The 14046-nt window shown below is 46.5% G+C and overlaps 1 protein-coding gene across 2 annotated transcripts in view; it reads right to left on the bottom strand.

Moving 5' to 3' along the window:
* The window catches only part of ANKRD28 (ankyrin repeat domain 28), a 95969-nt gene extending 82430 nt beyond the window's left edge, over nucleotides 1–13539 (bottom strand). For both annotated transcript variants that reach the window (XM_081969833.1, XM_081969834.1), the window contains exon 1: nucleotides 13219–13539. In XM_081969833.1, the coding sequence (XP_081825959.1) occupies nucleotides 13219–13245 (27 nt within the window). In that variant the 5' untranslated portion in view covers nucleotides 13246–13539. The remainder of the gene's footprint in view (nucleotides 1–13218) is intronic.
* Nucleotides 13540–14046: the final 507 nt, after the last annotated feature.

The following is a 14046-nucleotide window of genomic DNA, read 5'->3' as shown; positions in this document are numbered from 1 at the left end:
CTAAAAGAAAAGACGGGGGGAAGGGGAGGAAGCAGCAAAGATCACTAGCTGTCCTTATCTCAGTTAAAGTTCTCCTGTAAAGCTATGCTAGTGTTTATTTATTTATTAAATGTATTTATTAAATGTATTTATTAAATGTATTTATTAAATGTATTTATTAAATGAATATGCTGCCCATCTCACTACCCAAAGTTACTCTCATATGGTATGCATTGTTGTCAGGATCACAAAATTTGGTTATAGGTGTGCATATTGTTGGAAAATGATTCTTTAAAATTGTTGTATTTATGAATGGTCCTGAATGAGGTAGCTGTGAAACAAGGAATAGCTACATGATTTTAATAAATAAGAAATACAATTAATTGTACTTACATGTAACTCCAAACAGTTATCAAGTTCTTTCACCTAAGCTCTGAAGAAAGTAAGATGAATCAACTGTAAAATGCAGTGTTTTTAATCCTTCTCAGGACCCCTTCCTACTTTTAAAAATTATAGGATTCCAAAAAATATTGTGTTAAAAATTAAAATTGACACATTCACTGCTACTACTGCCTTTTTTTTTTGTTCTTTCAGTGATAAGAGTGAATACAAGTTCTAACCACCATCATATGGAGTAAAGATTTGGAGGAAGAGAAGAATCAAGAATCCTGCTAAGAAAAAATAAGTTGAAAAGATGAAGAAAAAAAACAACTTTTGAAAGAAATTAGAAACAAACTAATAAAAAAAACAGATTGAACTTTATAAAAAAAGGACTATAGCTCGATAGATTAACAATATATAGGAATTAAGACAACAGAATTCAGCAATAAACAGATATATTGGAGATATAGAATAGAAAGTATATAGTAAAACTGGATTTTAAAGAATATAGTATGCATAAGGAGTATATAAAATAGAAAATAGTTTTATTAAGGTCAATTTATAAACTAATTAAAGACATTTATTAATTTACCATTCTATTTTATTTGTAAGCTTTCCTATTGTACAATAGATAGTTTTCGCTTAGCAACCACAACTGGAACCTCGGTAGCTCAATGTTGTGCTATTTGGAAAAGTATGTGACCGAGAGGCTTACAATCTTATTTCTTCTTTGGTTAAGCAAAGTGCCACATCAATAAGCAAAAAAAAAAAAAAAATCACATGACCCATGACTTATGATTTTATTTCCATCTTCTGTAGTCTCTTCTTGCTTCAAATCAGTTGCAAAGCCCGTAAGTGATCACATGACCACCAGACACTGCAACAAGTCATAAAAGTATACTCGTTGAAAAATGCCCAAATAGTGATCATGTGATAACAGGACAGCAGGATGATTGTAGATATGATGACTGGTCACAAAGCTATTTGTTTTACACTGCTGTAACATCAATCAGTCATTAAATGAGACAGTCGGTAATTGAGGACTAACTTAAAAGTCTCCTTCAAAGCTATTGTAAGGAAATATAAAAACTTAAACAAATGTCCAAGTTTCAATTTTTTAATCTCTTGGGTTAAGGTCAATATGATTATGGATGATTCAGGAAGAGAGTCCACAAGAGACTGACATAAACATAAAGAAGATTTTTACAGAAAGTTTTCATATGAATATCTTCATATTAGTCTTCCTAATTCTCTATAATATAGCTGCTTATCTAACTTTCTTGTGTTTGTGTGGGAATGTGGAACAAGAGTACTTTTTAGCAATGTTATAGTGAACTTTAACAGCTACAGCTATGAAAACAGCAAAGACAACAAACAATTAAAGAATTTAAAAAAGCAAAGAACTGAAGAGCCTGTATGCCCATCTTCCTCAATCTGGGTTGAGTAGCAAAATATGAAAAAATTCAACTGACATTAAATTTGCTCTGAAAAGAACGTTGGTCTTACCTGAACGTGTCTTTTCAGGGTAGGAGGGGGAGTGGTCACGTGTGGGTATTCTCATAGCCTGATTGGTCCAAAGACTGAGAGCAAACGCTTAAATACTCCTGGCTTTCCTTTCCTTCCCAGTTTCCTCGAAGGCGAACAGCAGAACTGGAACAATAAACACAAACAAAACAATCTCCCTCCCCAGGAGGACCCCGGGCTCCCCTTGGCCCCAACAGTAAGAAAGGGCGGGTCGTGACCACTCCCCCTCCTACCCTGAAAAGACACGTTCAGGTAAGACCAACGTTCTTTTTCCAGTGTAGGAGGGGGAGTGGTCACGTGTGGGACATACCAAAGCCCAGTCCCAAGGGAGGGATAACTCAACCAATAACTATGGCCCAAGGGGAGTATCTGCTACCACCCTTTGCAACACTCTTCTCCCAAAGGCAGCATCCGCCGAAGCGAACAAATCCAGACGATAATGTCTGATGAACAGTGTCAGGGACGCCCAAGTGGCGGCCCGACAGATGTCCTCAAGGGGGGCCCTAGTGGCCCACGCCGCCGTAGTCGCGGCACTTCTGGTGGAATGGGCCGTTATCCCTGAGGGGACGGGACACCCCGCGGCCGCATACGCCTCTTGGATGGCTAGGCGCAGCCAACGGCCAATGGTGGTCGAAGACACCCTAGCCCCCAAGGTCCTAGGTTGAAAGGAAACAAACAAGGCCTCCGACCTGCGGAGCTCCGCCGTCCACCAGAGATAAATGCGCAAGGCCCGACGAACATCCAGACGGTGCCAGAGCCGTTCCCTATCTGAAAACGGCCCCGGACAAAAGTCCGGCAGAACAATCTCCTGAGCCCTGTGAAATGGGGTGTTCACCTTCGGAAGAAAGGTAGGGTCAAGCCGAAGCACTACCCTATCCGAATGAAAGTGGCAAAGATCATCTTTGGATGATAAGGCGCCCAGCTCCGAGATACGCCGAGCGAATGTAATTGCCACAAGAAAAACTACCTTAAGGGACAAGAACCTGAGATGAACCGACCTGAGCGGCTCGAACGAGGCCCCCGTCAGGGCTCTGAGGACCAGGGGCAGGTCCCACGTGGGGAACCTGTGAACAGGGGGAGGCCGGAGATTAGCCGCCCCCTTAAGAAACCTCTTGATCAGTGGAAGATAAGATAGCGAGGAGGACCCCACTCCCCCCAGAACTGAAGATAGAGCAGCCACCTGGCGCCGCAAGTTGTGGTGTGACAGACCGTCCTCTAAGCCCTTCTGCAAGAAATCTAAAACATTGGGAATGGTGGCCCTAGTCGGAGAGATCTGATGATGGGAGCACCTCACGAACGCATCCCAAGTCGAATTGTAGATACGGCTCGTGGACGGACGCCTGGAAGCCTCGATGGTATGGATGACCCCAGAGGACAGCTGAGCCGCCCTCAGCAATCCCCGTTCAACAACCATGCGGTCAGATGAAGCCACTGGGGCTCCAGATGGATCAGGACCCCCTGGCGCAGGATCACCTCCTCCCGTGGAAACCTCCACGGAGGGGCCACCGATAGTTGGGTGAGATCCGCGAACCAAGGTCTCCTGGGCCAAAAGGGGGCCACCACTATGACCAGAGCCTTCTCCGCCACCACCTTCCTGATAACCGCCGGGATGAGCGGAATTGGGGAAAAGGCGTATAGGAGGCCCGCTGGCCACCTGCTTCTGAGAGCGTCCGTCCCCTCCGCCCTCCGGGACTGAAAGCGAGTGAAGAACCGGGGCAGAAGCGCGTTCGTTGGGGACGCGAAGAGATCTACCAGAGGCGCGCCGAACCGCTGGCAAATCTTCCAGAAGAGGTCCGGATGGATCTGCCACTCGCCATTGTCCAGAGTGGCTCGACTCAGCCAATCCGCCTGATGGTTGGAGAGGCCGGAGATGTGCTCTGAGACCAAGGACAAGAGGTGCCTCTCCCCCCAGGCGCCCAGCCTCAGCGCCTCCAGCCAGAGCGCCCGAGACCGCGTCCCTCCCTGACGGTTGATGTGAGCCTTGGCGGCCACATTGTCCGTCAGAAGGAGCATGTGCCGGCCCTCCACCGAGGACCGGAAGTGTTGGAGGGCGAGTCTGGCTGCCTTCAGTTCTAACCAATTTATATTGTGACGGAGGTCTGTCTGGGTCCACCTGCCCTGAGCTAGGCGGGAGCCCACCAGAGCTCCCCACCCGAACAGGCTCGCGTCCGTGGTGACTGTCACTCTTTCCAGCTCCCAGAAAGAACAGCCCATCTGGATGGCCGGTGACGTCCACCACCGCAGGGATGTGTGCACCCCCGCCGGGAGGCGAAGGGCACGGAGCGAGTTGCTCATCCGGCCCCTCTGGAACGGAATGAGCTCCCACTGCAAAGGGCGGAGGTGGAGCCTGGCCCACGGCACTATCCCAATGCACGACACCATCTTGCCTAGTAACTGTGATAACGTGAGGACAGAAATGGACCGACTTACGCGGACCCTTTCCGCCAACTGGCGTAACCCGTCCTGACGGTCCTGAGATAGGCGCACCACCCCCTCCTCCGAGTCTATCACCGTCCCCAGATGAAGGATGCGAGTGGAGGGAGACAGATGGCTCTTGGGGAAGTTAACTGAGAACCCCAGGGACTGAAGAGTCCGGATGGTGAGCTGAAGGTCTGAAATCGCCTGCGGAAGGGACCCCGCCTGGACCAAGACATCGTCCAGGTAATATTGAAGTCTCACTGGAACAGCCCGAAGGTGCGCTGCCAGCGCTGCCAGCACCTTCGTAAAGGTGCGGGGGGCCGAGGCCAGGCCAAACGGAAGAGCCCTGTACTGATAATGTTGGCTCCCGTGCGAGAACCGTAAGAACCGGCGGTGAGACGGCAAGATCGGGATGTGAAGATAGGCCTCCGTGAGGTCTACCGACGCCAGGAAGTCCCCTCTCCTGATGTCCTGAAGAATAGACTTGAGTGATGACATTTTGAAGCGTCTGAACACCAGGAAACGGTTCAGACGTTTGAGATCCAGAATTGCTCGCCAACCCCCCAAACTCTTCGGAACCACGAACAGGTTGGAGTAGTGGCCCAGTCCCCTTTCCAACCGGGGGACTAACTCCACCGCCTGAATGTCCAGGAGATGTTTGATTGCCTGATCCATCAGGCGGCGGCACTCCAGGCTCCGAGACGGAGGGAACAACCTGAAAGAGTTCGGGGGTGTGGAGAGAAATTCTAACCTGAGTCCCTGGCGAACTGTGGACCTCACCCATGTGTCCGACGTGACGTTGTCCCAACGATCCGCGTAGAGGGACAGGCGGCCGCCTATGGGACGACTCGGGTTCGAGTCACTTCCCTCTACGGTACAGGCGACCGCTGCCCCCTCGAAAGGGCCGCCGGGACTGATGCTGGAACCTATTCCAGTCTTGATAGGGCTGCTGCGAAAACTGCCTGTCCGACCTGAAGGAAGAAAAGCGTTGTTGATGATCAAACTCAGATGCTCTATAAGACTGCCTGCGGTAAGGATGAGACCGGTTCTCTGACTTTTTCGTAGAAGACGGGAGGACCTTCTTCTTGTCCTTGTTTTCGACAAGAATCGGGTCGAGAGCCTCCCCAAAGAGGTTGGGGCCCTTGAATGGGGCGGCAGCTAGATCCCATTTAGCCTTGTTATCTATCTGCCAATTACGCAGCCACAGTAGTCGGCGGGAAGTCACCAATGTGGCCAGGGCGCTAGACGCGAACTTCACTGTGTCCAAGGTCGCGTCAGCGGAAAATTGGGCAGCCGCAATGATCTTAAACAGATCCTGGTGCAACCGTTCGTCGTGGATTGGAATGCGATCCTGGAGTTGGTGCAGCCACATGACCGTAGCCCTGTTGAAATACGACGCAGCAGCAGCAGCCTTAATGGCCCACGCTGTGGCGTTAAAGTTCTTCCGCAAGGTAAGCTACGCCCATTTGTCTTCGGGCTTCAACTTATCAGCCGCGTCCCCAGACACCACTGGGGAGGAGGAGACCAGGGTGGCCACTGGAGCATCAATGGAAGGTAGCTGAATGGCCTTCGCAAAAGTCTGCTCCACATTATAGAAGCGACGGTCATTGCTCCCCGGGTTAGGGAAATTGGAGGGGCGAGACCACTGGTTGGTCAGTACCTCCATGAACAAAGGGGGTGCCGGAATCTCTGCCTTGTTAGTGGCCGTGTTCGAAAACATGGCCATATCCGGGTCCCTCGGGGGAGGAACCGTAGGATCACCTGTGCCCACCTTGGTGGTCTTTCTAGCCTTGCTCAGAAGGATCTTGAACATGGCCGGGTGAAAGAGACCCTTGGGCAGAGGACTCTCGGGCCTAGCAGTCTCCTCATCCTCAGAGAACCCCATACCCTGGAGATTCTCCTCTCCCAAGGCTGAGGCCTCGCTTACCATAGACGGAGACGATGTCCTATACTGAGACCTAGCAGAAAGGGAACCCCTGTCTCTCTGGGCAATGCCCCTAGTAATAACAGTCGAAATGAGCCTCTTAATGTTCTCTGGGAGGTGCTCCAAATCCTCCCCCCCCCTCCATAAGAAGAGCTAGGCCCTTGAGGAGCCAGCCTACGTGAGGAACCAGGTCCCCTGGAAGTTCCCTCCAAGGGATCCTCCTCATCCCCCCTTGTTAACCTTGGCGAGATAGAGGGGGAAGGGGAGGGAGACTCCCTTCGCCTAGAATACCTACGGGACCTGGGGGCTGAATACCTAGGGGCTGAATCCTCTGGGAGAGGATTGGAACGATCTAGGCCTGATGGGCGAACGAGACCTGCTGGCTGAAGCCTGGCCTGCCTTTCGGCCCTGGCAAAGGTCTTTTCCAATGCTCTATGCCTCCTTGCCTCCTCTCTGGTGGAGGCCCTGGATGGCCACTGGGCCGTCCCTGGAGCACCCGAGGGATCCCCGGCCACCTGGGCTTGCCCCCCTTCCGCCTGGCCCTCGGCCTGGCCCTGGGGAAGAACCACGCCCTTTTCCATCGCCTTACTCACGTGTCCAGGAGATTGGGAATCGCGATCAGGAGGCCCTGTAGGCCCTTTCGGAGCCTGGACCCTTGCTGCAGCAAGGCCTCTGGCAGGTCGCTCGCCTGTGCTAGGCCTCAGTGCTCCCCAAGTCCAACGGGAGCTGCGCGCACATGGCGCAATCCAAGATGGCCGCCAGACCCAAGCGTGGCAAAGAAAATAGCCAAAAACCGCGTGTCCCGACTCTCCGGCCTCCGGCTGCAGCAGTAATGATTCGGCGGCACCCAGGGGCCTCGCGGCAGGCCCGCACACACTCCCCCCACTCGCCTCAGATAGTAAATTCGCCCCCCGAGTGAAAAACCGCCCGTTCCAGCGATCAGCGGCTTCTCTAGCCGCTGCTGAAGCCTCATGGTGCCGAAGGCTCCTTTTAAAAGGCAAAAGCTTCGGCGCGGCTGCAGCTGCCCAGAGCCAGCACCCCCGCAGTCCCGGGAGTCGGGCTAGGCTCCGCGCCCTCGGAAGGGAGGCAGGAACCCCCAAGAGGCCCCCCCAAACCGCCTAGAGGCAGAAACTGTCCCTTTGGGCCACAGCTGCAAATTTAAAATTGTTGGGAAACGATTTAAAATGCCCAATTAGCCAAATCCAGACCAAATTAGATAAAAGCAAACAACTCAACGATTTCCTACCTACACACAGATTCTCAAGTGATTGGACCAAAAAAGGCTGAGAGGAAACTGGGAAGGAAAGGAAAGCCAGGAGTATTTAAGCGTTTGCTCTCAGTCTTTGGACCAATCAGGCTATGAGAATACCCACACGTGACCACTCCCCCTCCTACACTGGAAAACAAAACTCTCTGGACAATTAGGAACACTTCTTTATTAAGGTTATTAACCACATGATTTCTGTTCATTGAGGGAGAGCACAGAGTTAAGAGGATGAACTAGTTCAATCTCTATAAAACACTGTGAACTATAAAACTCTTGGACAACTGAATGAAAAAAGGAGAAGCACAAAAAATAGAAGGAGGGACACATAACTAAGGTAGATTACCCAACAAATAACCCAAGCCTGCAAATACAAATTTAGAAAAGCTAAGAATCAGAACAAAATAAGACTTGCAACAAATGTCAAAAGTAATAGTTTCTTTCAACATATAAAAAAGCAAAAAAGTAAAACAAACAATTGGTCCACTAATGGGAGATGATGGCAAGGAAGTAACAAGCAGTAGAAGAGAAAACAAAACTACTTAATTCATTCTTTGCATCTGTCTTCACACAAAAAGATAATACAACCCAATTTATCAAAAACAGAACCATAAAAGAGAGGCTAGGAACGCAAATTAAAATAAGCAGAAATAAGGTAAAAGAACATCTGTCAGCTCTAGACAAATTCAAATCATCAGAACTTGATAGATTACATCCCAGAGTTCTGAGGGGGCTCGCAGACATAATCTCTGAGTCAGTGGAACTACCTGAAGACTGGAAAAAGTTGATGTGGTTCCCATCTTTTAAAAAAGGGGGGGGAGGGAGATCCAGGAAACCAATCAGTCTGAAATCAATACTTGGGATGAACTTGGAAAAGATAATCAACAAATATGCAAACACCTAGAAACAAAGTTATAATTAGAATCCAAGTCAGATTTGTCAAAAACAGATCATGCCAAACAAAGCTTATTTCATTCTTTGACAAAATGACTAAATTAGTGGATCAATGAAATACTGTGGACATAATAGATTTCAGTAAGGCATTTGACAAAGTAGACCACTACCTGTTTTTTGGTAAGCTAGAAAAATACGGGGCAAACAGCAGCACCACCAGATGGATTTCTAACTGGTTGATAAACCATACTCAACATAACTATATATCTACATGGAAAGAAATAAGTAGTAGGGTATCCCAAGGTTCTGTTTTAGGGCCAATATTCTTCAATATCTTCATAATGATTTAGATGAGGGAATAGAAGTGAAACTCATTAAATTTGCAGATGACACTAAGCTGGCAGGAATAGCCAACGCTCAAAAAATAAGCTCAAGAACCAAATGGATCTTGATAGACTTGAAAACTAGACATTGTGGAACAAAATGAAATGCAATGTGGATAAAAGTAAGGTTTTACACTTAGGCAAGAAAAACCAATTGTACATGTTCAGACTAGGCTAAACTTGTCTCAATACCAATAACTGTGATAGGGATCTTACAGTCCTAGTGGACAATCCCTTATATATGTGCCAGCAGTGTGCAGCCGCCGCCAAAATAGGCAATGCAATCCTAGGCTGAATTAATAGAGGGACAGAATCAAGATAATGTATTAGTACCGCTTTACAAAGCCTTAGTAACAACACACTTGGAATACTGCATCCAGTTTTGGTCACCACAATATAAAAAGGATGTTGAGGTACTAGAAAATTGCAAAGAGCAATAAAGATGATTAAGACTTATATATCACTTTACAGTGCTTCACAGCCTTCTCTAAGCTGTTTACAGAGTCAGCATATTTATCAAATAGGAATTTGTCTGTATGATCTATCTACGTTACTGTAGACATTTTGTGGCAAAAAAAAAAAAAAAACAGTATTGCAAGCCATAATATTAAAGCATGACAAATGTGGTAGAAATTTTTCTCCCCCTTAAATTCTAAGCTTTCTCCAGACATTGCTTCCATAGTTTCAAGGATTAACAAAAATCAATTGCTAGTATTACACTACCATACAAATGTCCAAGCATAATACAGAGTACACAAATAAAGTTTACTGAGTATACTATAAATTAAATTACCAAACTTTCATGATAGCAAGTACAATTTGAAGGTAATGATTGATACCCCTTCAAAACTCCTTGCTATTAGAGTACAAAAAACATCAAATTATGTCCTTTCCTGCATCCACTTTAGGGAAAAGCATACTATTTTAATGTAAATGATGCTGTTGGTACCTAGTCAGGAGACTAAGTAAAGTACTTACAAAATTCTCTGATTTAAAAAAAAATGAAACATCAATTTGAACTTATGTTTTGCAGTCAGCATTTTAAATCAACATTCCAGTTCAAACGTAAGAGAAAATTGATTTAATATACCAGAAATATGTACATGAAAAGAAAGAAAAGGGTAGGTTTAGACAGCATTTATACTTTTCAATTCCTTGCCTACTAACATCTACATTTTTAAAAATTATGAAATTAAAACAAGTTACTTAAGGCTGTATACTGCAAGTGCATATTATTTTGTATACATATCACAGGCACAGCATCTTATTACCTATATTATACATTCATCATTATTGGTAAGATTGCTATCCTGCTGTGTTTTACCGAGTTTTATAGTATATAACATTACAAAATTAAAATAAAGGGAAGAGATTCTATCATATGCCATAGTGGCACAATCCAAAAGGATAAACAATCTTAAAACTACCTCAAATGTTCCAGAACTAGGTTTTCATCACTCTCTGGAAACTCATCTGGGTGATGGTGGTCCATATAGAGGAGATCAAGTTATTCCATTAGAAGAAAGCCATCACTGGGAAAGCCTGATTATGAAATCATACAGATGATTAGGTATAAGGCTTCTCAGCAGGCTTTTCTCCTTAATCTTATGATTAGGCAGACTCTATATGGAGCAGATGATCTTGGAGATAATGAAGCCCATGCAGCACATTTAAGATAACCAGCATCTGAATTGGATCCAGAAGCTGATTGGCAGCCTGTGGAGCTCTTCCAGCTAAAGTGTTAAATTGGCAAATCTAGAGGTGTGCATCACTGTAAATTGAGCCCACTTAAGCAAGAACCCTAAACCAATTTGCAATGCATTGAAAAATAATTTATCCCCTCCCTCCACACCTTATGTTGACAAATTATTTCACCAAGGAGTTTTCTATCACTATTTAATAATAAGGAAAAAATAACAATGGAAAAAGGTCTAAGCTCTATGCTACCTCATAGCGTGGATTTAACCTTTCCTACCCATCTATTGGAACTGATCTCTCAGGAAGCAAAACCACTGGAAAAAGATGGCATTCAACCACTACAAAACATTATTTTAATCTATTTTTTTACTGCATGTCATAATGCACAAACCCTTTTAAACAAACATCATTTGAGCTTAAATATCTATGGAGATTCTCAAACATCTTGTCCAAAAGATGCTTATTCAAAGACACTGGACTTCCTTGGTTTTTTTCTTGACGTTTCACTTCTCATCCAAGGAACTTCTTCAATTCTGACTAAATGTTGGGAATTGTAGGATTCATATTCTTTGCACTCAATTGATCATTAGCACTCTGAAGGTTAGTAGTTAGATCTCAGAGTCATTGAGGTCACTTGGAGGTTATATGTACCCTCAGAATCACCTGAATCAAAGTGCAAATGGCTGTGGATTCTTTTAGAGACTGCTGAAAGGATTGTGTTGTAGACCAGACGTAAGTGGTGGTGTATCCCTCTCCCTTTATTGATAGAGGTATGTTCAATTTTAACATAGATGGCCTCTTTTACCCCTCCTTCAAACCAGTGGTCCTCTGTCCAGAATGTAGACTTTGCAGTTTTCAACAGAGTGACCTTTCTCTTCAAATGCAGATGGACTGCCAAATCGTGTCCTATGTTGTGCATACATACATTGTAACAATAGATTGCTAAATTGCATTTCTGTTAAGCTGTCAACTGACAATAGCCAAAACCAGGTACCAAAACCAACTACTTGGGCAAGATTAACCAAACAACCTGTTTAGTCACACTTTCCCATATCTACAAATAGGCTGCCCAGATTCCAAAACAACAAAATGCAAGCCAACAGATCACCAGAAAGGATAATTAAGATTGACCTTTTGACAATCACACACTATAATTGGCATGTGCACAATGATTTAAAAACTTTGTTAAAAGAAATTGAAAACATCTACATGAAACATAATTAAATAATTCTCTGCAAGCAAATATTAAAAAAGGGCTCAAGCATGTTGGATAGCAAAGAAGTAAAACCAGAAGGCTTGAAATAAAACATACAAAAAGTATAGCTAGGATAAATGAGGATTTCTGACATGTAGTAAGCTTATTTAGATTTTTTAAAAAGAACAAAATATGCATATTAAGAAAAGCAAGCCGATGTTTCCATTAACAAAAATATTTAAAAGAAAAAAAGTAAAAGCTACATTAATAATTTGTTTGGAATCATTACATTTTTAAAAGTTAAGTAAAAAGAAACCTTGATCTCTCTCGTCTACTCTTAGATGGGCAAAAATATAGTGATATTGATGCTGTAAATATGGTATTGGGTTATAAGCACTGACAAACAGAAAAACAATATAGAGACCCACTTTAGCGCAATATCTGGCAAATGTGAGTTCAAATCTTTGCTTCATTATTATTAACTTCATATCGGCACTGGTAATTCACTAAATCGCATTTGGATTATTCTTACTTTCATGAAACCTTAAATATCTCAGATCTGAGACCAATATACCTATTGTACAGTTGCAACACCTTAAACTGGATAAGACCTATGTCAAAGTAGGAGCTCCATTTTAAATATATCAGCTGAAAGGCAGATGCACCTCAACATGTTACTTCAGCCTCTTTGTGGAAAAACAACGCTTGTAGCAGTCTCCTTCCCTAACATTCAGCAGCAGCCTATGCTTTTAATGGAGGGATGCCCAAGAACACCTGGCTGAACTCGGGGGTGGGGGTGAGGATAAAGGAAGCTACATTACCCTTCGGTCGGATCCACTTTTCTCCTGTTTTTCGGCGACATACATAGGAGCAGCCGCTCTGGACATAACTACGGAGGGCAAAAGGTCATCGCTTTAGGTCCTGTCTCCGCAGCCCTGCCGACTACACAAAAACAGCGCACCTATCCGAGGTCCCAACGAGACACACTGGGCTGGGCGGAAAGGGGGGCGTGCGCCTGGGGCGTGCACGCGCGGCAGCTCTGGCCTTGAAGGAATGAGAACAAGGACCGGAGAAGGGGAAGCGGCTGGCTGCCACCTGTTAGGCCCAGGCAGGGGTAACCTGGGAAAGAAGGTGGGGTCTCGAGGGGAATGGGAGGGTGGGTGAGAAGAAGAAAAAGGAAAGGAAGGGTGTGTGGATTCAACAGCCCGCCACTCCTCGCCGTTTTCCCTGGCAGGCGGGCGCGCTTCCCAGCACCTCCGCCGGCACGCACGCCATCCTTCGGAAGACAAACGCGGTCGTCCCGTCCCCCCCACGCCGCCACTACCACCTCCTCCTCTTCTCCCACGCGCTCCCGCCACTAAACCTGAAACCGTTCGGCGCGGCACGGACAACCCCACCCACCACCAGCCGTTCCCAATGCCGCCATAGTGCTCCCCCCCCAACCCAGCCTGTCACCTTCTCCCAGGAGGGAAAACAGGCGGCCAGGCTCACCCCCCAGAAAGACTAAAGGAAGCGGAACAAGACAACACCGTTGACCCTCCGCCCGAGGAGCATCTACCTGCTCGCGCAGCTCGAGGAGAACCATAGTGAGGCGAGGTGAGGCTATCCCGCCTGAGGTATCCTTGTCCTCCGCCGTTTCAGTCACAGCTCCGGCTCCTCACTTCCGCCAACGATTCCTTGCCCAGCAGCCCCGCCTCCTCCCGTGTCTGGGCCGCGCAGCCCGTGCAGCAGGTCCCGCCCACTGCTCCACCTCCTTCGCGTCTTCTAGAGATCGCGGATGCGGGTTCCGCCAAGCGCGCGGAAAGATCCGGAGGGCGAAGGTGGCGGGGGTGAACCTTCTCAACCTCACCACTTCTCCAACGATCTCTAGCGTTCCCCAGAGTCCTTCCGCCGAGGGACAGAAACTGAATTAATCCCTTCTCCCTCCCCTTTTTATCGATGCCGCTACTACAACGTCCGTCATTCTCTAAAGCTGATTGGGCAGCTCGGTGTGACGAAAACATACATGCTCGCCCACAGACGTATATAAATAAAAGCAAAAGCAACGGTGATTGGAAGAGGGAGAGGGGGTCTGATGGGAGGTCTAATGTGATTGGTGGGAATTAGAAGAGCGAGGGAAGAATTAGGAGAGCGAATACTCGAGAGAGGCGGCTGTTAGGATAAGGAGTTGGGGGGGGGGGGTAGACGTTAGTATGGTGGAGGCGTGTTAAAATCATGAGGTTTCATCTTGGAATAGGGCAGTATTTCGTTTGCAACTTTTCCCAAACTGATGTTTTCTCTGGGGGAGTTGGACCGTACTTTCCATCGTCTGCTGTCCGCGTACTGATCGTATGACGGCCAACGCAATCCCTCACATCAGGAAAATGCCAGTTTATCTAATGCCTCT

Source organism: Natrix helvetica (genome assembly GCF_964273705.1).
Source record: "Natrix helvetica genome assembly, chromosome: Z".
In the NCBI taxonomy this organism is placed as follows: Eukaryota; Metazoa; Chordata; class Lepidosauria; order Squamata; family Natricidae; genus Natrix; species Natrix helvetica.
This window is presented reverse-complemented; position numbering and strand designations above follow the sequence as displayed.